At 35.7% G+C, this 12,018-nt stretch overlaps 1 protein-coding gene across 2 annotated transcripts in view; it reads left to right on the forward strand.

Moving 5' to 3' along the window:
* Nucleotides 1-4,721: 4,721 nt before the first annotated feature.
* The window catches only part of LOC115242605 (fibrillin-2-like), a 40,533-nt gene continuing 33,236 nt past the window's right edge, over nt 4,722-12,018 (forward strand). For both annotated transcript variants that reach the window (XM_029819025.1, XM_029819033.1), the window contains exons 1-2: nt 4,722-4,885; nt 7,328-7,610. In XM_029819025.1, coding sequence (XP_029674885.1) covers nt 7,471-7,610 — 140 coding nt within the window. In that variant the 5' untranslated portion in view covers nt 4,722-4,885; nt 7,328-7,470. The remainder of the gene's footprint in view (nt 4,886-7,327; nt 7,611-12,018) is intronic.

Here is a 12,018-nt window from a genome sequence, read left to right on the forward strand (position 1 = left end):
CTACGCGGATCGCGTAGGGTATTGCGCGTTTGCATTCATAAGATCTTCACGAAGCAATCTTTTGTTGAAATAGTATCTATTCCGACATCTGACATGATGTCGAACCCCCGGAGTGAGTTCTCTACTTTGCATACGAAAGAAAGCGTTTGATTCCCCGGATAAGCCAAGAGAAGCGAGTAGCGGCGTGCTTGACACGCCTCGTTTGCCGCCTGGAATTCGCATAAGAAAAATCGAATTATAAAGCTCAATGAACTTGACAATGAAAATGTATAGCATTTAGGATTTTACGATAAAGATGCAAAATTTTTAATATTTATGATAACATACACACGCACACACATACATTGTTGGAAAATTTATGTTTTTTTGTTAGTAAGTATGCCGGTGGTTTTTGTGTTTTAACACATGCATGTGTTAATTTAACATATTGCTGTTGTGTTAATTGAACTCAAATATTAAATTATTAAAACAACTGAAAAAAGTGTCAAAATAATACAATGTACATATTTTTAATTTTACACAATAGATATATTCCGTATTATTAGTGACAGAATTTATCTATTAAAATATATAGAAAAAGATGTTGATTTTATTCTATAATAGGGGTGAGAGTGACTACAAACTATCAATAACATTTTTCCAAATTAATTTTATTATTAAAAATACGTTGATTTTACACAAAATTTATTTCAAATTATTATGAAGTTTGCATTTTGGATTGAAATATTATTATAGTATTAGGGAGAGAATCATAGTATTAGTGTGCCACCATTTAACATATCCAGATTATGTTAAATTAATAACAATGTTAATTAATTACGAAAATTTGTGTGGACTATTTGGGACATACAATATATATTAAATTTAAGCCAAATTTTCCAAATATTAGTGTACAAATATTATCTCCGTTTAACAAAAATATGGAATTATAAGAATCCAATTGTCGCGTATAATATATTGACGTATGGATATCGAGCGAATGCTGATCGAAAATAATAACCGAAATCACGTGGGTGCGACACGCAAGAGGAAGTTTCACCGCTGACAAATACTTCGTAGATGCAGAGCATCGGTGGTGAGCGATTTTACCGTATTATCGGCCATCTCTTTCGACTCGCGCGAGTCGGACTCGGCATACCGACTAGTGCTCGAATATATTTTATATGCGTTCCCATTAGTCGTGTGCATATATCTCGATTCTCTCTCTTTTCTTTCCTGCTATGTAACATACATGCACACTATTGCCTTGCTGCATTTCCACCCTCATAATCGTTACAGCCTATCCAAGGATCCTGAAGAACTGCATTAAATTTGGTTATCGACAATTACGTATAATACCGACAAAAAGAAACGACTCAAAACCCATAATCTTCGATCGTAAAAATTCAAATCTTACATTAAAAAATAGATCATGTATTATATATTAAAATAAATTATATATATATAATTAAAATAATGAAAAAATAATTAAATAATAATTAATAAATAATAAATAATGAACAATTTTTTAGTTAAAGTAATCTCTAAAATTTAGTGATATTTTTTTAAGATTAGAATTTCTAAATTATATTCCCCGTTAAAGATTGTATTTTGTTTCCATAATTTCTAAATTATATTCCCCGTTAAAGATTGTATTTTATTTCTATGATTTATAATCAATTATTAATGATAAAATATCTACATGTGTATATGTAAATAATAGATTATTAATGCGTTACGTGTCCCATATAAACAATCTCCGGAAGCGTCGGCTTATTTCTAAATTTGGTATAGAACCGAAAGGCCAATGTCATCCGGATTTCTCAATCGAAGCTGTGACCTCATTTGATAACGTCTGAATATCAAGCGCCACATTGTGAGAGAACATCCCAGCATTATAGTTCCGGAACTTGGGAAAATTGTAAAAATTTATCTAATATTAATTAGCAGAATTTATAAAAATGTGTTAGCGTGCAGTATAGTGTATAGTCGTAGCTTTGCAAATCGAGAGACCGCTTTATTACATAATTATCACAACTCTTGGACGAATAATCGTGGGCGCTCGGGAAATGGATTATATAAGATACAATGGTTCTGTATAAGATGTAATAACATTTTCACTAACCCGAGAAATATAATTATCAAAAAACATCAAAAATATATCGGCTACTTAAATAAATAAAATGAATTACGAGTAATTAATTTGTTTAAGATTTATCATTATATTCTTTTTTCTGCGAAAGGGTTAAACTTCAAAATTAATCGGCTAATTATAAATTTGGAGTTATTTTAATTTTTATATCCATCAGGAAAAGCTTTTTATTTTCTTTACAATTTTTCTCTCCAAAGGTTTGAACGTTTCGACATGGAAATACATTAAAATCAGTTTCAGGCAGAAGCAGCGAAATTTTTTTTAAAGTAGGATTTATTTCTTCGACTTGTGCTGATTCTAAATGAATCTCAACTCGTCGAGAGCTGATCGTCGAAACAAATTAGTGCCGATTAATAAACTGACACGAGCAAAAGAAGCTTACTCTCCCGACTTCCGCCAATTTCACGCAAATCGCATTCTCGACTGATGATCGATCGAGCATGGGAGTGCATCCTTTCGGAACGTGTTGTACACGCGTGCGTGTACGTGTCTTCACACACGCATGGTGTTAACAGCCAAGTAGAAGGGGTGGGCCCGTCGTCATCGTCATCGTCTTAAACCAAAGAGGGGGAGAACGAGATCGACATCGACGATGTGTGGACCAGAGGAAGAGAAGAGAAGCCGATGCAGAGACAGAGAGCAGGAGATAAGGATGGTTGAAGATGCTGAGGAAAGAGAGAGAGAGAGAGAGAGAGAGAGAGCCTTCCCAGATGAGCCCTCTCCTCGACTCTATAATCTGTAGCTCCAGTCTCGCGTCGAGTCTCGTCGAGGCGCATCATCCGTCTCCTGGGGGACCGATCGATTTCGAGCGGGCCCAAAAAGATCGATCTCGGCCCACCGGAAACCGGAAGGTGTTCGCGGGAATCCTTTCATGTTACTTTCCCGTTGGTGACGTGGGATTTTCACGAGTACTCAAAACCTGTACGTTTGGTGGTTGCTGTTTTCTGGATATTCAATTCACGCATTTCTACAGAATAAAATCACGACGCTTTGTGAAGAGAGATGTTATTTAGAAATATTCATATTTTTTTTAAAGGCTTTATTATAATTGTAAGTCCATTCTTCTCATAATTTCGCGAAGGTATTTATCGACGAATTCAAAAGTTGTAATTAAACATTAGCCATTAAGCATGTGTGTGACATAAATCTCTACATGTACGTACTTCATTAATGTCAACCTTTTTAAGGTAATTCTTGCTTCTCACATTATTTTGCTTGAAAACTTCGAAATTTAATTTATTTCGAAATACTTTTAAAACACGAACAGACTCGGGCTTTAAAGAAGAGTTTGAAATTTCAAACAAACTCTTTTTCGTACGATTAAATGTAAAAAGAGATGCGAAAGATTTAATACCACATCATCGATCATTACATCATTGATCATTCGTGACGCGAATCAAGAATTTTTAGATCAACTTGTAGATCTGGATTGGAAGCTCGATACAAAAAGTGCTGACCTAAGCGAGTAATTTTTTGAAGACGATTTTTTTATCGCGTTTTATTTACGCGTGATCATTAAAGATCATCACGTTGCACACGAGATTAATCGCGTGATTAATCATGCGCAATCGTCATCAAACTCACGCGTATGTCGCAAATTTGTTAATGTGTATATATTCGCGAACGACTAGAATTAGACCGCTGATATATTTCTTGAATCTTTACGATAAGAATTTTATTTTCTTGAAAGCAAAAGATCTCTGTCTCTTGTCCAATAGGCAAAAATGTTCCTTTTTTTGTCAACAAAAATGAGCTTTTTTGTTTGTGTGAAACGATACTAGGTTTCTGTGAAAATTTTCTTTTTGCTCAGTCAAATAAAATGTGTATTTCTTCAAGAAAAGAAATATGTAATTTCTTTGTTTTCTCTTTTAGAAAAAAGAGTATGTTTGAAAAAACGATATTTTTGAGTCTTCACAAAGAGACTTCCATTTTTTTGACAGTAAAGATATTTTTGTCTCTTTTCTAATAGATAAAAATATTTCTTTTTTTCCTAAAAAAATGAGTTTTCTTGTTTCTGTGAATTTTTTTTTCGCTGAATCAAACATTTGTATTTCTTCAAAAAAAGAAATATTTTATTTCTTCGCTTTCTCTCTCTTAGAAAAAGAAATCAATAAGACAAGAAACAAATTTTCGATTAGTAACAAAAATATTTTTTATTCATAGTCAAACGAAATTTGTTAAAGATAAGGAAATGTTCGTTTCTCTTCGCAATGAAAAGCTCTTAATAGACTCGATAACGTCGTAGTGTAAAGTTTACGAGCTCATTCGTTACGGTGGTGTATCTCAAAGCTGAAATGTTACGGTGTCGAAAGGTATCGCGATTCGTCCCGCTCGTAATAGAACGTGCGCGAACACAAGGCCTCTTTTTCTGCAGAAGTCATACAAGTTTCTGGAACTTGGTGGACTTCCCTAGACCCGCCTTTTTTGTCCAGATAACGAGCGAAACACTTGCAATAAAATATTTGCCACGGTTAAAGCTTCTTTTTATCTCCGAAAAAAAGATTTCAGAGAGAGAGAGAGAGAGAGAGAGAGAGCCTTCCCAGATGAGCCCTCTCCTCGACTCTATAATCTGTAGCTCCAGTCTCGCGTCGAGTCTCGTCGAGGCGCATCATCCGTCTCCTGGGGGACCGATCGATTTCGAGCGGGCCCAAAAAGATCGATCTCGGCCCACCGGAAACCGGAAGGTGTTCGCGGGAATCCTTTCATGTTACTTTCCCGTTGGTGACGTGGGATTTTCACGAGTACTCAAAACCTGTACGTTTGGTGGTTGCTGTTTTCTGGATATTCAATTCACGCATTTCTACAGAATAAAATCACGACGCTTTGTGAAGAGAGATGTTATTTAGAAATATTCATATTTTTTTTAAAGGCTTTATTATAATTGTAAGTCCATTCTTCTCATAATTTCGCGAAGGTATTTATCGACGAATTCAAAAGTTGTAATTAAACATTAGCCATTAAGCATGTGTGTGACATAAATCTCTACATGTACGTACTTCATTAATGTCAACCTTTTTAAGGTAATTCTTGCTTCTCACATTATTTTGCTTGAAAACTTCGAAATTTAATTTATTTCGAAATACTTTTAAAACACGAACAGACTCGGGCTTTAAAGAAGAGTTTGAAATTTCAAACAAACTCTTTTTCGTACGATTAAATGTAAAAAGAGATGCGAAAGATTTAATACCACATCATCGATCATTACATCATTGATCATTCGTGACGCGAATCAAGAATTTTTAGATCAACTTGTAGATCTGGATTGGAAGCTCGATACAAAAAGTGCTGACCTAAGCGAGTAATTTTTTGAAGACGATTTTTTTATCGCGTTTTATTTACGCGTGATCATTAAAGATCATCACGTTGCACACGAGATTAATCGCGTGATTAATCATGCGCAATCGTCATCAAACTCACGCGTATGTCGCAAATTTGTTAATGTGTATATATTCGCGAACGACTAGAATTAGACCGCTGATATATTTCTTGAATCTTTACGATAAGAATTTTATTTTCTTGAAAGCAAAAGATCTCTGTCTCTTGTCCAATAGGCAAAAATGTTCCTTTTTTTGTCAACAAAAATGAGCTTTTTTGTTTGTGTGAAACGATACTAGGTTTCTGTGAAAATTTTCTTTTTGCTCAGTCAAATAAAATGTGTATTTCTTCAAGAAAAGAAATATGTAATTTCTTTGTTTTCTCTTTTAGAAAAAAGAGTATGTTTGAAAAAACGATATTTTTGAGTCTTCACAAAGAGACTTCCATTTTTTTGACAGTAAAGATATTTTTGTCTCTTTTCTAATAGATAAAAATATTTCTTTTTTTCCTAAAAAAATGAGTTTTCTTGTTTCTGTGAATTTTTTTTTCGCTGAATCAAACATTTGTATTTCTTCAAAAAAAGAAATATTTTATTTCTTCGCTTTCTCTCTCTTAGAAAAAGAAATCAATAAGACAAGAAACAAATTTTCGATTAGTAACAAAAATATTTTTTATTCATAGTCAAACGAAATTTGTTAAAGATAAGGAAATGTTCGTTTCTCTTCGCAATGAAAAGCTCTTAATAGACTCGATAACGTCGTAGTGTAAAGTTTACGAGCTCATTCGTTACGGTGGTGTATCTCAAAGCTGAAATGTTACGGTGTCGAAAGGTATCGCGATTCGTCCCGCTCGTAATAGAACGTGCGCGAACACAAGGCCTCTTTTTCTGCAGAAGTCATACAAGTTTCTGGAACTTGGTGGACTTCCCTAGACCCGCCTTTTTTGTCCAGATAACGAGCGAAACACTTGCAATAAAATATTTGCCACGGTTAAAGCTTCTTTTTATCTCCGAAAAAAAGATTTCATATGATAATGAGATCCATTTTTTTCAATAAAAGAATTACGGACGGAAGAATATAAATAAAACTAATAATCGAGATAATAATAGAATAGATATAGAATTATCTATAGTCTATATCAGTGTACTGTCTGTACACTGGAAAAAAACTGACAAATTTCAGACAAAATGTCTACAGGATTTTTGCAGACACATTGTCTGAATTTTCAGACACGCTCTTCTAAATTTTTGGAAAACGACTCTGATGACTGAGACAGATTAGCTGAAATTTTTTTTAGACACCCAGATCTGAAAATTTAGACAAAAATATGTATGAATTTTTAGAAAATTTTTTACGGTGTAGGACATTCTTAAAGAATTAATTATCATTTACATTCAATTCGAAAAATATTGTAAAAAATAATAATCCTTAAATATATCGCGAGTGAATTCTTCACACACAGGTTGGATATAAAAATTGCTTTAAATACGTAAATGCATTTTAATGCGGAGCTAAATTATTTGCAACAGTAGTGCGAAATTCATCGTAAACTGTCGTCTCTCGCGCGCCGAAACGCCAGTTATGGATATTTATATCAGGAGATAGTTGCTTCTATCTCGTCGTACTAATTTGGCGTTTCCGGAAAGACATCGCAGTCACGAGCAAATTATCGCATGTTGTCTTTCTCGGCGAGAACTTACGCGACAAAATAGAACAGAATAAGAATGACAAAAGAGGAAAGAAATGCATAAGATACCCGTGAAAACACCTTCTCTCTGTAATTAAAACGCATATGAAATATGTGTCGAATAAAATTCTACTATTTGCATAAAGCAGATTATTTGCACAGCAGTTGTAAGGGAGCCATAAATCGTTTTTATAGACGGTGGAATGATCGCGACGACTTGGAAGAATCCCTCGAGATCGATTAAGGATCATGCGCGTTAGATGCGCGAGCTAAAAGGATAATCCGGCATAGTCGAGAAAGATAATCGGAAGTAGAAAGCTGCGAATTCCTTGCGCAGGATGTCCGCGTTATTTCTGCTGACGGCCTGGATCGTTCTGGCGTGTCGATTCATCCAGGACGGGGTGGCGACGGGGCAACGTTATACCCCGAGCCCTTCCCAGGATCTGGACAACACTCTGCAATCAGTGCCACCCGTCGGGTGAGTATATTCGCAATACAAACGATCGCGTGAAACATTAATAGCTAATCTTCCGACTGACGTGATTCACAAAGTTGATATACAGAAATGGGATGAAGTTCAACATATACTTAAAGATCCGAGTCGAATCCAATAATCAAATTTCAGTTTTTAAGATTCGATTAATACTCATAAGAAATAATATTTCATATATTGTACTTGCGAAGTAATCGAATCTAAAATAGTTATATTCGACTTTTAGAATTAATACCTGCTAGATTCGAAATGTACTTATAAGTACTTTCTATCATAATGAATCGAATCTTTTATAAGTAGTACTTGAACTCTAAGATTTAACTTATTTATAAAATATTTGCTACATATACACACCTCCCATTCCATTTATGCCTACAACCAAACACACACGCGTACAAGTACTAATAAAAGATTCGAACATACTTCATCTAGGTTCGAACATGTTTTAAAAGCTTGAAAGTAATGCTCTTGTTTTTCGAGGTACTCATAAAGGATTCGAACCTCGTCCAGGTTCGAGTCTACTTGAAAGTACTGTTGTTTTCTGAAGTAATTATAGAGTTCGAAACCATGTAAATAAAATTCGAACTTACTTGTAAGATATTTAATCCCATCACTATTGATATATTATTTATAATATTTGCTCACACCTCCCATTCTACCCATGCCTACATCCAAACACACACACACACACACACACACACACACACACACACACACACACACACACACACACACAAACGTAAACACACACACACACACACACACACACACACACACACACACACACACACACACACACACACACACACACACACACACACACACACACACACACACACACACACACACACACACACACACACACACACACACACACACACACACACACACACACACACACACACACACACACACACACACACACACACACACACACACACACACACACACACACACACACACACACACACACACACACACACACACACACACACACACACACACACACACACACACACACACACACACACACACACACACACACACACACACACACACACACACACACACACACACACACACACACACACACACACACACACACACACACACACACACACACACACACACACACACACACACACACACACACACACACACACACACACACACACACACACACACACACACACACACACACACACACACACACACACACACACACACACACACACACACACACACACACACACACACACACACACACACACACACACACACACACACACACACACACACACACACACACACACACACACACACACACACACACACACACACACACACACACACACACACACACACACACACACACACACACACACACACACACACACACACACACACACACACACACACACACACACACACACACACACACACACACACACACACACACACACACACACACACACACACACACACACACACACACACACACACACACACACACACACACACACACACACACACACACACACACACACACACACACACACACACACACACACACACACACACACACACACACACACACACACACACACACACACACACACACACACACACACACACACACACACACACACACACACACACACACACACACACACACACACACACACACACACACACACACACACACACACACACACACACACACACACACACACACACACACACACACACACACACACACACACACACACAAGTACTAATAAAAAATTCAAATATACTTCATCCAGGTTCGAGTCTATTTGGAAGTAGTGCTCTTGTTTTTCGGGGTACTCATAAAAGGTTCGAACCTATCTCGTCCAGGTTTGAGTCTATTTGGAAGTAGTGCTCTTGTTTTTTTGAGGTACTCATAAAGGGTTTGAATCTATCTCGTCCAGGTTCAAGTCTACTTGAAAGTACTGTTGTTTTCTGAAGTAATCATAGAGAGTTCCATGCAAACAAAATTCAAACTTACTTGTAAGATACTTAATCCCATCGCTATTGATATTCTATTTATAATATTTGCACATACTTCCCATTTCACCTATATTTACAACCAAACACACACACATACACAAGTACTAATAAAGGGTTCGAATCTATTTTGTCCAGGTTTGAGTCTACTTGAAAAATTACTGTTGTTTTCTAAAATAATCATAGAAAGTTCGCAAACAAAATTCGAACTTATTTGTAAGATACTTAATCCTATTGCTATTGATATACCATTCTACGGAATGCTGACTTTAAATTTTCTTTATCGATAAAAAAATCTGATGATCGATGTCGCAAACACCAGAAAGTATAGAAAAATTGACGATATCAGAGAATATGTTAGTTTTACGTAATAAAAAATCATCCACGCATATTCACGTGTAAAGAGATGAAACGTCACGCGTCTCGCTGTCCTTGGAGAGCCACACAGCTGGTCACTTAAAAAGGTTAAATCGTCTCATCAAAAGCGCGAGATTCTCGTAATAGGCCGGCATCTCGCTAGCAACGCGGATCTTCTCGAGAATCCGATGATCCCGTCGCGCGTCCTCGGTGAAGTTAAACGGGCGCGATAACACCTAATTGGGTTATCGGAGTGTTACGTTATACGCCAGCGGCGCGTTGAATTCTCTATCCGACTAGCGCCTATTTTTCGCAATAAGAGTCAAGTTTCGCCGATAAAGCCCTCGCGCTCGCCTTCGCGAGCCTCCGTTTAAATGTTTTCGCGGTCGCGCGAATGGGATAATAAAACGGGATTAGTTGCACACGTTCATCCATTGTGGCCAATTGGCAACGGTATGCGTGCGGAATAGCGGAAATATTTCTCCAGTGTACCCGCTAATTTATCTATCCAATCTCGCGTCCGATGACGTCTCTATGTGTGTGGTCCGAATTCTGAACTAATCTTCACTTCTGGAAAAGCCCCGAGAGAGATGAGTTCCATTTAAGAGGGGGTCGGACTCTATTCAAATACAAATACCACGCGTGCGTGACCTAGTAAGAAGTTATTTCATGAAACGAGGAGATTGAGTACTTGCATATAATTATGCGAAATGTTACGATTCCAATCCGACGTGGGAATAAATCGGTAGATCTAGCTTCATGAAATAATCTCTCTCTCTCTCTCTCTCTTTCACGGTTTCGACATTAATTTCCATCACTAATATAATATGCCGCGACTCTAAATGGATGCTAATCGTCTTATTGAGGCTTGGATAGAAACTAATTCGCTTGCGCATCAAGCGTATTAAATAATATTATAATATTATTTTATCCGAATGACATTTCTTGTATTATTCGATTATAAAATTTTTGATCATGTACAAGTAATAATTGAAATATTCGGCAATATAATTCGTACTCCTTTTTATCGTAACGCAGACTTTAAAAATCGTAATCTCGCTAGTGATTCAGAATATGAATAAGTTTGTTTCATTATTTCTTTACGCACGTTGAGAGGAATTTGAATGATAAATGACAAAGTTCAACCATTGTAGGGCAACCGTTATCTGTAATTCGTTCGTTGATTACGTGCTTTACAATTCTTCGTATACAATTTGTTCAGCTTTTCATTTTTTTTTATCTCACATCTACCTTTACCGACCCCAAAATTTCACGATCTCACGTTTGTTGTCAAGTAGCCCATTTGGATTTTAAAATTAAAAGGTAACGCCAACGATAAGACAACGATATACATTAAATGTAGATTCCATCTAAAATTATATTCAATTGATGTTATGATATTAATGGCGCTTTCTTAAGAGTCGCCTGTTAAGTAACGCTACGAAAACAATGCTTTAATTGCTTCTGACAGGACGCCCGTTAATACATCTTCATTAACGATGAGCTCGCTTAACCCTTCCGGTCGCATATGTCTCCTTTGTCGGTACGTTTTAACCGCGTTTAAATTATAAAGACAAACGGACATGTTTTCCTTTCGTCGATACTCATATATTTCTCAAACTCGAACAACTTGTAACCTAGTTTAGATAATTTATAACTTATAAATAAATTAGAGTTTTTATGTAGCACGAATAATTTGTAATTTGCTATTTTTTCATTAAAAATAAAATTTTTTTAAATCAAATAACTACATTTTTTAATTTTGATTTTTTTGTTTATTTAGATAAATATATTTACTTATTTTAGATAAATTTATATACTTTGTATCCAAAAATGTTTTGTTATATCAAATAAATTATTAGTTACATGTAATAAAAATTATCATTTTTTAAATACATTATTTAAAATTTTAATATAAAGAATATTTATATTTGAAGATAAAAAATTATTAATTAAAATAAAGAAAACCTATATTTTTGAAACAAGCAGCCTATTAAAATATAATAAA

Source organism: Formica exsecta, unplaced genomic scaffold, assembly GCF_003651465.1.
Source record: "Formica exsecta isolate Colony F162 unplaced genomic scaffold, ASM365146v1 scaffold120, whole genome shotgun sequence".
Taxonomy (NCBI): domain Eukaryota; kingdom Metazoa; phylum Arthropoda; class Insecta; order Hymenoptera; family Formicidae; genus Formica; species Formica exsecta.